The sequence below is a fragment of the Neovison vison genome, chromosome 10 (genome assembly GCF_020171115.1).
Source record: "Neovison vison isolate M4711 chromosome 10, ASM_NN_V1, whole genome shotgun sequence".
In the NCBI taxonomy this organism is placed as follows: domain Eukaryota; kingdom Metazoa; phylum Chordata; class Mammalia; order Carnivora; family Mustelidae; genus Neogale; species Neogale vison.
The window spans coordinates 51,731,314-51,743,451 of NC_058100.1; the positions used below are offsets into that span (position 1 = coordinate 51,731,314).

The 12,138-nt window shown below is 37.9% G+C and overlaps 1 protein-coding gene across 3 annotated transcripts in view; it reads left to right on the top strand.

Moving 5' to 3' along the window:
• The window catches only part of SWT1 (SWT1 RNA endoribonuclease homolog), a 112,304-nt gene that overhangs the window by 84,569 nt on the left and 15,597 nt on the right, over positions 1–12,138 (top strand). For all 3 annotated transcript variants that reach the window (XR_006386647.1, XM_044267290.1, XM_044267291.1), the window contains exons 17-18: positions 253–319; positions 6,083–6,147. Coding sequence is in view for 2 of the 3 variants with exons in the window: in XM_044267290.1 (XP_044123225.1) it covers positions 253–319; positions 6,083–6,147 (132 nt within the window). In the remaining variant the exon portion in view is untranslated. The remainder of the gene's footprint in view (positions 1–252; positions 320–6,082; positions 6,148–12,138) is intronic.

The following is a 12,138-nucleotide window of genomic DNA, read 5'->3' on the forward strand; positions in this document are numbered from 1 at the left end:
ATGTTTTGAGAAATCTGTATTATTTTAATTCCAAAGGTGAATTTCACATAAGAATGCTTATGCTTGTTGGTTAAGTGGTAATGTAAGTATCAATATAAATAAGCAAAAAATTTTAATAAATTGATCTCTGTTGAATTAAACTAACCATACAGTAAATGATCTCACAGTATGGATATATTTTGAGGAAAAGTTCAAGGTATTATCTTTTTAAATCATTCATTCCCATTCCTTTGTTTTTATTTTATTTTTTAGGATTTTGGCCCCTAACAGTAATTATCAAGATGTTGAGCCCCTCTATAACTTCCTAATCAAGTATGAGGTATGAGAAATATTTTAAAATGTTTATCATATTTCCACCATAAACAAGTTTTACTATAAATAAACATGATAGAGGTCTAAAACCATCGGAATGCTATTTAATTGGCATTTGCTTTAAATTTTCAAAGGCCACGGAAGTCTGTCAAAGACAGATTAAACTTTTTCTTTCATTCATAAAATAAAAACATAAAAGTCCTATAATAACACACTTTCTCCAGCACAGAATTGTTTCTCATTAGGGGTGCGGTTGGCATTTCGGGAACGGGTCATTTCTCCATTGTGTGGAACACGGCAGGTGTTCACATTGCTGCTCCTCACATACTACATCCCAATATCTGAGTCAGTGTGACAACCGAAAATATCCTTCTGCCCCACTCAGCTCACAGACCCAGACGGCCCCTAGGGAGAAAGAGCCACCTCAGTTTGAGAACCAGCGATTAGTGAAAAGGAAAGCTATGATTCCGCTTCCTCTGTAGCTGCAGCATACAACCTTGGTGTGAGAGCTGGGGGCTGTGGCGAGGCTCTGGTGTGTTTTGTGACTGAACTTGGGAGCTTTCCTCATCAGCACTGAGTGAGGGAGAGTATTCTATTCTATTCTATTTTTTTTATTTTTTCAGTGTTCCAAGATTCATTGTTTATGCATCACACCTAGTGCTCCACGCCATACATGCCCTTCTTAATACCCACCACCAGGTTCACCCATCGCCCCACTCAAAATCTTCAGTTTGTTTCTCAGAGTCCACAGTCTCTCATGGTTTGTCTCCCCCTCCGATTTCCCTCAACTCGCTTCTGCTCTCCATCTCCCAATATGTCCTCCGTGTTATTCCTTATGCTCCACAAGTAAGTGAAACCGTACGGTAATTGACTCGCTCTGCTTGACTTATTTCAGTCAGCAAAGTCTCCTCCAGTCAGGGAGAGCATTCTGTTGATCTTCAATTTCTCTTCCCATGTACCTGTATGTTCTTTCAAGTGCACGTGTGTGTGTGTGTGTGTTGTAAGTTTTTAAATGCTCCAAATAAAGGAATGTGATGTATATTCAGGTCTCACATTTCTTATGGAGTCCAACTTTTTTTTAAAGATTTTATTTGTTTGACAGAGACACAGCGAGAGAGGGAACACAAGCTGGGGGAGTGGGAGAGGGAGAAGCAGGCTTCCCGCTGAGCAGGGAGCCCCATGCGGGCTTGATCCCAGGACCGAAAGGCAGACGCTTAACACCTGAGCCACCCAGGCGCCCCTGGAGTCCAACTTTTTAAAATATATTCACTTTTATTTCTGGTTTGCCCTTTATATATGTCTTTGGATGTAACATCTGACATTAAGAACACAGACAGGGGTCAAACTACCTGTGTTCAAATGTCGGGTCTACCCCTTTTCAACTGTATGGTATGCTCTTAGAAGAGTTACTTAGTTCTCTTTGTCTCAGTTTCTTCATCTGTAAAATGGGAATAACATCAGTAGATAAATAAGAGATATTTTTTAAAGAATAAATAGTTTAAGGTACATGAAGTGTTCTAAACAGTACCAGACACATTGCTAAGGGTTCAGTAGTGTTACCTTGTTTATGGAGTGTGTAGTGTTTATGTGTGCTTTTTAGAAAATCAGACTTAATACTGTATTGATAATAAATGTATTGATAAGAAACCCATGATGTGTTTATTAAGAAGATTTCTTCTTTGGGGATGATTTATATAATTATTACAGCATACTTTTTGAATTTTAAGTGGAGTCATTAATTCTAACAAAAATATATTTGTGGAAACAATAGGGCAATTTAAAAATCACATATCCTGGAAAAATCTGGGACATAGGTCTGTTTTAAGTTTAGCACTTCCTATTGCTGGGAGTACTGGGAGAAATGCCTACGTCATTATGTATAAGACTGTGTGGCTCTGATTCCCAGATTTTTAAAGATTTTATAAAATCCTTTCTCTTAGCAGCACTTACCCCCTATACCAGTTACTACATTGGAGGGATTTCTCACATCATAAACATCACATTTGAGATCGTCTAAATCTTTAAGATGTTTAGCTATTTTATTTTTATTTTTAATTTTTAAAAATATTTTATTTATTTATTTGAGAAAGAGAGAGAACGAGAGCACAAGCTGAGGGAGTAGCCGAGGGAAAGGGAGAAGCAGGCTTCCTGCCAAAAAGGGTCCCAAATGCGGGACATGATCCCAGAACATGGGATCATGACCCGAGCTGAAGGCAGACTCTTAACTGACCGAGCCACCCACTCAACAGCCACTCCTGTTGAGCTGTTTTAATACTCAGCTTTTGCCTTTTGTTCTTCAATTTTTAAGGATTAAAACCAGTATAGCCATTTCTAGTACGTGGCATTCATCATAAACAGTTCAACAAAGAATGGACACCAATTCCATAGTCAGCTCTATAGTCATACCTCTGTTTACTGACAAAGGCATCTTTTAGCTCTTTTTTCCCTAGGAGTTAAAATTGGACATAGAAATGATGCTTAACAGTGTAATTTTAAATGTCCCAATATGAGTGGTTAAAAATGTATCGAGACTGACGAATATGATGAAAAGAGATATTTCAGGCTAGAACCTGTAGTATATATCATGAATTTGTGCTTCAGTTTTCCTTTATTAGTAGTAAATTAGCTGCCTACTCTTTAAGTCATGTGCTGTGACCTGGAGCTGTACAATCCTAACCCGCTGAGCCACCCAGGCATTGTCCCCCCCTTTTTTAAGATGTTATTTGTTTATTTGACGGAGAGAGAAATCATAAGCAGGCAGAGAGGCAGACAGATTGGGGTGGGGAGCAGGCTCCCTGCTGAGCAGAGAGCCCGATGTGGGGCTCTATCCCAGGACCCTGAGATCATGACCCGAGCCGAAGGCAGAGGCCAATTGGAGCTGTACAATCTTTATACCTCAACTGTGCTCTGGGACAAATGTCTGTATGTATGTGGGTGATTGCTTTTAAAGCTAAAGCTACATCTCGATACTTTTTTCTTCTAAAAATCTAAAAGCCCAGGGAACTATTTTGTATTCATATTTTTTATTCACATCAGGTTCAGAACCACTTCTTTTTTTTTTTTTTTAAAGATTTTATTTATTTATTTGACATAGAGAGATCACAAGCAGGCAGAGAGGCAGGCAGAGAGAGAGAGGAGGAAGCAGGCTCCCTCCTGAGCAGAGAGCCCGATGCGGGCCTCGATCCCAGGACCCTGAGATCATGACCTGAGCCCAAGGCAGCAGCTTAACCCACTGAGCCACCCAGGCACCCTCAGAACCACTTCTTTAGCTGATTTTTCCTCAACAGTTGATGGAGAACAGATTATTTCCTTCATCCTTTGATCAAACATCAGCAAGGTTGTTGATATTTGCCAGCCTTAAGTCTGCATACATTATAAGTCCTGGCATATTGGGACAATAGTGAAAATATCAGAGTCTTATTCACATGAGAGATCACACAAAGAAAAAGAAATTGGACTGTTTGACATGTATATGGCATATATATGTAAATGTATATCTTAAACATTTTTAGAAGATCTTTTATATTATCTATTTTTTAAAATATTTTATTTATGTATCTGACAGAGAGAGAGAGATCGCAAGCAGGCAGAGAGGCAGGCAGAGAGACAGGAGGAAGCAGGCTCCCTGCTGAGCAGAGATCCTGATGTGGGGCTTGATCCCAGGACCCTGAGATCATGACCTGAGCCAAAGGCAGAGGCTCCTAGGTGCCCCTAGAAGATCTTTTAATAAAAATTATAAAGTACCTAGAAATTAATTATAATTAATTTTATAGTCATTAAATCTAATATTTTATTTTTATACCAATTTTATAGTCATTAAGTCTAATATTAAATATTATATATAATTAACATAAAGCATATAATCTTAATTTTAAGAAAAAATTTAAGATTATATAGATTTAAAATGTTGTATTTAAAAACTACGGGAGGATGGGGTGCTTGGGTGGCTCAGTTGGTTAAACGTCTGCCTTTGGTTCAGGTCATGATCCCTGGGTCCTGGGATTGAGTCCTGCATTGGGCTTCCTGCTCAGTGGGGAACCTGCTTCTTCCTCTGCCTGCTGCTCCCCCTGCTTATGCTCTCTCTCTCTGACAGATAAATATATAAAATCTTAAAAAAATAAAAATAAAAACTATGGGGGCACCTGCGTGGCTCAGTTGGTTGAGTGTCTGTGCAACTCTTGATTTTGGCTCAGGTCATGATCTCTCGGTCATGAGATCAAGCCCTGCAGTGGGCTCTTCACTCAGTGTAGAGTCTGCTTGGGATTCTCTCTCTCCCTCTCTCTCTGCCCCTCCCCCCACTTGCTCAGGCACATGCACTCTCCCTCTCTCTGAAATAAATAATCTTAAAAAAAAAAACAGTATTGGGTTCCTGGGTGGCTCAGTGGGTTAAGCCGCTGCCTTCGGCTCAGGTCATGATCTCAGGGTCCTGGGATCGAGTCCCACATCGGGCTCTCTGCTCAGCGGGGAGCCTGCTTCCTCCTCTCTCTCTCTCTGCCTGCCTCTCTGCCTACTTGTGATCTCCCTCTGTCAAGTAAATAAATAAAATCTTTAAAAAAAATCTGTTTAAAAAAAACAGTATTTTTAACCTCTAGTTAATGAAACATGTTCTATACAATATGATAATTTCATCACCCCCACATTTATAACTATTTAAATACTTTTTAAGTAAATTGAACTGAAGATAATCTCATTTAGTTTTCCATCACTAATTCAGAATTCATGAAAATTTAGGCACTGTGCTGTTTGTTATCTGATGAAAAGATTTTCTTAATATCCAGATCTTCCCCTGCACATAAGTAGAATATAACCTAAATCAATAGGAAGCCCCAAGAAATACAGGATTCCATCACTGTGTCCTCCACATGTGTGCCATGGTGAGTTTGTATGATCAAGGACTTCTGTATGTATGTTCTATATGTATCAAGGACTTACACTTGTAAGTCCCAATACAGTATTGTAAGTTATATCTTTGAATTATATTATGAACTTAAACATATTAGTTAAAACATTCAGACCTTGATAGTCTGAAAGACGTATCTTTAGAAAATGTCTGCAAGTAAAACTTTTTATAAAGTTAGTATTTAAATAAAAGAGAAGGTTCATCAGTAATAATTTTTGCAAGGGTCAGCCATAGTATTCAAATGTTGTTAAAGTTGAATGGTTAATTTTGTTTTTCAGCTTGAATTTTTTCTAATGTTTAGGATATAAACAAGATGTGGCTGCTCCTACTTTTAAAATAGTCTACCTGAATGGACCCAAATCTACTCTAGTCCTTTAAATAGAGAGTAATTTTAGCTTCTTAACATTTGCTTCTTTTAGAAAAGATATACTAAATATGTGCTTTAGAAATCTAAAACTCTAGGCTAATTGAAGCATGAATCTTTTGATGAGAGCCAGGAGGAATAAAATTTAATGTTGCATGGAGTACACATTTTTTCTTTCCACTTGATCTACAGAGTGCTTATCTGCTCTGTTGTGATTCCCATAACCCCAGAATCCTAGATCACTTCTTCTGGTTCTATAAACAGATTAAGTTGTAACAAGAGGACTAGTACATTTACATACAGTTCAGTTTTGTGTAAAACATTGCGATCACTAACTGTGATTGTTCTTTTGATGCGTTGTGATCCTGAACTCCCGATTGTTCTTTTTTGTAAACGCTAGAAACTTGACATTCTGCTCCCTCAGAATGTGGGTCACTCTACTGGTGCTCTTACTGCTCATTTGACTCCATACACATTTTTAGTAACTACATCTTGGTTCTTTTCAGGTAAATAGAAATGTCCCATTCACTGCCCAGGAACTTTATGATTGTGTTTCACAGTCTGAGTATCGGTAAGTCCCATCTGTATTCTAGGTAATGCAGTTGTCATAAGCTTTTACTGTATACAGCACCACTTGGTGTGCTGGTGAAGGACTCTTTTTCGTGTCTGCACTGTACTATGATTTTTAAGGTATTTTAATATTTTATTTATGATTTTTAAATATTAATAGTAATATTTATTAAAATAAATATTATTTTATTACTACTACTGTTATTACCACAATATTTTTATTACTACTACACTTTTTATTATTACTACACTAAGATTTTTAATTAATTATTTATTAATTTATTATTTTATTATTATATTTCTTTACTAATATGAGATAGTTCATACATACCAGAAGAGCCGTGTGTGTGTGTGTGTATGTATAAACATGGGTATAAGGTTTAACGTGGTTCTCAATATTTTTGGTCTCAAGGCTCCTTTATATTTTACAAAGTTGTTGAAGACCCCAAAGATCTGTTTTCTGTGTGGGGTCATATCTATATTTGCTATATTAGAAATTTCAGAATAATAACTAATTAATTGCATGTTAAGATAAGAAGCTTATAACTATGAAAATAATTTTTTCCAACAAAGAGTGAGATTCTATATTTTTGTAAATCTCTTAATGTGTGGCTTCATAGAAGACAGATGGATTCCAATAGCTCCTTTTGAGTTTAGTCTGTTTTGATAATCACATGTCATGTATGACTGGAAAACTATCGTACATTCTTGCAAGAATGAGATTGCAAAAGGCAAATTGTGTCTTGGTCTTATTATGAAAATAGCTTTGACCTCTTTGACCTCACAGACCCTTTGAAAGACTTATTTTCCCCAGACTATGTTTTGAAGACACACTAGTACAAAGACTACTCATGGCTATCATTCATTGGACAGAATAGACCTTTCCCCATCCCTGAGTGGATCCTTCCTTCCAGCCTCTCCTTAGAGATTTTGTGTTTATATTCTCATCTTTGTGGGTGTATGTGTCAATAAAAATATGTTGATTAATTTTACCTGCTTTTGTACTTAATGGTATCATATATACTCTTTTAAAAATAATTTTTAGCATTCATATGTAACAAGAAAGGGGGAAGCAGTATAAATCTGATTCTTTAATATACTGGGTGTACATGTCAAGCCCTCCAGTCCTGAGTGCCGGCAAACAAATTCATGAAGAACAAAAACCAACTTAACACTGTCAGTGTTGCCCTCCAGTCTTATAATCCCCGTTCCCGTCCTTCTTTTTTGACTCAACATTGAGATTCATCCATGTGGTGGCATGGAACAGTAGTTGGTTTATAGTCAGTCCTACTGTGACGTAATCTGTTCATTCCTAAATATCACCTCCATGCTATGCAAAATCATGCCAGAGAAGGACACTTGGGAAAAATGGGTCTAAGGCACATCATTTAACCCACTGAGCCACCCAGGCACCCCTATATTAAGGCACATCATTTAAAAACTTAATTAAGAGATACATTAAAAAAGAAGGTAAGAATCTAATCAAAGTGGCATCTGTTTTACAACATGTTAAATGGCTAAAATAGAAATATGTAAATGTGACTATAAATCTGACCCTTTTTGTTGAAAAAGAACCAAAGTTTGCTTGTGGAAGTGGCCCTTGGAATGGTTACAGCTTGTGGGTCCATGAGAGTGGTGGAAGGAAGGTCATCTGAAATTGAACGTAAAGTCGCAACACCCAAAGGGAATGAGGTTCTGGTACATATTTAAAGTGTGTGCACGTGTGTGTTTTGTGTATTCCTAAGTAGCTTGGTTGAGCTGGATAGTTTTCTCTGTTCCTCTGAAATTATATGTAAGAAAATGTGAAATTTGCATCATGTTCCAGTTGTTCTTTGATACATCAGTGGTATTGGAACAAGTTCATGTGATGGTACTTCTACTGTCGTGTAATATGCCATTTCTGTCACTGAACCACAACTCATTTGCGACTTTTAACTTGCATATATATCTGTGTTGCTGTAAAATTTTATGAGCAGGTACAGTGTTAACTATCAAGGTGCATCGGCTGTTAATCTAGACTGATAAATTTATTTGATGCCAAGACACAAGGATTGATAATTATGCACAAATGTTATTAAGTACAGCCATAAAAGCTCACTTACTCACTAGATTAAGTTTTCCAAGAAAATCTAAAACCATTGGGCATGCATAGTCTGTAGTAGCTGGGGGTGAAAATGATTTTTTTACCTTAATCTTCAGACTGTTCCTCAGTTATACTCTACTATGGATGTTTACAGATAAGCCACATTGAAAGGTTTTATGTATAAGAGATTTGTGTCAAAAGTATAACATCTGTTGGGGCACCTGTAGGGCTTCGTTCGTTAAACACCCAACTCTTGATTTCCGTTAAAGTCATGATCTCATTGTCATGAAATCGAGTCCCACATTGGGCTCTGTGCTGGGCATGGAGCCTGCTTAAGATTCTCTCTCTCCCCCTGCCCACCCCCTACTCTCTCTCTCTCTCTCTCTCTGCCCCCCACCAAATACATACATATATACATAAATAAAATAACATCTATCAAACTCAGCAATACATTAAAAAAAGCCATTCACCATGATCACGTGGGATTTATTCCTGGGTTGTGAGAGTAGTTTAATATTTGCAAATCAGCTTAATACATCACATCAGTAAGAGAAAGGATAAGAACCATATGGTTATTTCAATAAACACAGAAAAGGCAGTTGACAAAGTTGACATCCATTCATGATAAAAACTTACAACAAAGTAGGTTTAGAGGGAACATACCTCAACATAATAAAGGCTATCTGTGAGATACTTACAGCTAATATCATCCTCAGTGGAGGAGAAATTGAGAGTTTTACTCCTGAGGTAAGGAACAAGACACTTTTTAAAAAAGATTTTATTTATTTGAGAGAGAGAGCACTCAAGGATGAGCAGGCAGAGGGGGGTGGGGAGCCACATGCTGGCCTCCATCCCAGGACCCCAAGATCATGACCTGGGCTGAGGGCAGCTGCTTAACCGACTGAGTCACCCAGGTGCCCCAGGAACAAGGCACTTTTATTAAATATAATACATTGTACGGAGAGCCCTAGCCACAGCAGCCAGACAACAAAAAGAAATAAAAGGCATCTAAATCAGCAAGGAAGTAGCCAGACTTTCAATATGTAGAAAACCCTGAAGATTCCACCAAAAAACTACTAAAACTAGTAAGTGAATTCAGCAAAGTCACAGGATACAAAATCAATATACAGAAATCTGTTGCGTTTCTATACACTGAAAAGCAGTAGAAAGAGAAATTAAGAAAATAATCCCATTTACAGTTGTACCAAAACCCATAAGGAATAAACTTAACCAAAGAGGTGAAAGACCTGTACTCTGAAAACTATACAACACCGGTGAAAGAAATTGAAGATGACACAAAGAAGTGGAAAGGACTCCATTCTCATGGACTGGTATGATATTGTTCAAGTATCTATATTACCCAAAGCAGTCTACACTTTTAATGCAATCCCTAACAAAATACCAAGAGCATTTTTCACAGAGTTAGAACAAACAAAATTTGTATGGAAGCTCAAAAGACCCCAAAAAACCAAAGCAATCTTAAAAAAGCAATGCAAAGCTGGAGGAATCGGTTTTGGACTTCAAGTTATATCGCAGAGCTGTGGTGATCCAGACAGAATGGTCCCAGCACAGAAACAGACACACAAACCAATGGAACAGAATAGAAAACCCAGAAATGAACCCACAGCTATATGCTCAATTCCTCTTCAAGAAAGCAGGAAAGAATGTCCAGTGGGAAAAAGTCTCATCAACAAATGGTGCTGGAAAAACTGGATCACTTTCTTACACTGTACATAAAAATAAATTCAAAATGGATTAAAGACCTAAATTGAGACAGGAAACCATAAATATCCGAGAAGAGAAATTACAGGTAGTAATTTCTCTGACATTGACCTGAGCAAATGTTTCTAGATATGTCTCCCGAGGCAAAGGAAACAAAAGGAAAAATAAGTTATTGGGATGACATTAAAATAAAAAGATTCTGACAGCAAAAGAAACAGCAAAAGTCAACAAAACTGGAAGGCAGCCTTCAGAATGGGATAAGATATTTGCAAATGATGTATCCAGTAAAGTGTAAGTATCCAAAATGTATAAAGAACTTATAAAACTTAATAGCCAACCCCCCGAATAATCCAACTGAAAGATGGGCAGAAGAGATGAACAGACGTTCCTGCAAAGAAGACATACAGATGGCCATCAGACACATGAAAAGATGCTCAACATTACTCAGGGAAATGTAAATCAAAACTACAAGTTACCACCTCTACTGTCAGAATGGCTAAAATAAAAAATACAAGAAACAAATCAGGTGTTGATGAGGATGTGAAAAAAAAGCAACACTCATGCACTGTTGGTTGGAATGCAAACTGGGGCAGGCCCTGTGGAAAACAGTATGAAGATTTCCTCAAACAGTTAAAAATAAAACTACGGTATGATCCAGTAATCGCACTACTGGGTATTTACCCAAAGAATACAAGGTCATTAATTCAAAGGAAGGATACATGCGCCCCTATGTTTATTGCAGCATTGTTTACAATAGCCAAGTTGTGGAAGCAGCCTCAGTGCCCATGAATAGATGCACAGATAATTGAGTGGAACACCACAGGGGAATATTACTCAGCCATCAAAAGAGAAATTTTGTCATTTGCAATGCCATGGATGAAACTAGAGAGTATATTAATGCTAAGTGAAATAAATCAGTCAGAGAAAGACAAATACCATGTGATTTCACTCATCTGTGGAATTTAAGAAACAAAACAAATGAGCAAAGGGAAAAAGAGAGAGGCCAACCAAGAAACAGACTCTTGCCTCTAGAGAACAAACTGATGGTCACCAGTGGGGAGGTGGGTGGGGGGGATGGCTGAAATACGTGATGGGGACGAAGGAGGGCACTTGCTGTGCTGAGCACTGGGTGATGTATGGAAGTGTTGAATCACTAAATTGTTCATCTGAAACTAATATTACACTGTAGGTTAGCTAACTGGAATTAAAATTAAAACTTAAAATATATAATGTCTGTCAATGTTGGCCAATATTTTTGAGTTGGGCACTTAACCAACTGAGCCACCCAGGCATCTTAACCTTAGCCATATTTGTGAAGGTAGAGAAAGCTCATTGTGGAGAACTTGGAGGGCAGAGTCCCTTGCAGATGGTTCCAATCAGATGTCTAAAAAACTCAAGTATTTTTACTTTACTGTTGGGACAATTGGGATTTTTTTTTTAATGGGGTGGTATATTGAATATTCAGATTTGAAGTAGTTGTAGTTGGCTTTTTCTTCTTTGTCTTATCACTTATTTTGCCAGGGATTTGAAGTATGTCAATTAATAAGCTCCCTCTTATACCCAAAAGGATGATTTTTGAAGAGAGATGAAATAGATCTAATATCTTGAATACATAGAAAAATGGCAATTGCTGCTTAGAAGGCTTTTGGCGAAGAGCTTTTAGATTTGTTACTGTGTTGTTGTTCTTTTTGAGATTATGTGCTGCTCCGTAATGACCAGTAGCTCTCAGACTTGCCTCAGATGTGCTCTGTGGCTCGTGGTTTTCAAATCAGCTGCCGAATGAGAGAGGTCCTTTTGGTTTCTGTGGCATACTAGACACAGGGCCGGATGCACCAGAGGAAGGGTGGCAGAATTTTTCTGGGACACAGAGGTGAAAACAGAAGAATAACTTAACTTGCAGACAGCAGACCACTTTGGGGAATGCTGAGGAAGAGGATTACGTATGTTGTCTGAATTTAGAAATCTGGCTTTTTTTTTTAAAGATTTTATTTATTTATTAGACACAGCGAGAAAGATCACAAGTAGACGGGGGTGGGGGGTGGGAAGCAGACCCCCTGCTGAGCAGAGAGCCCGATGCGGGGCTTGATCCCAGGACCCTGAGATCATGACCTGAGCCAAGGCAGAGGCTTAACCCACTGAGCCACCCAGGTGCCCCTGGCTTTTTTTTTTTTTTAATTTATAAAATGT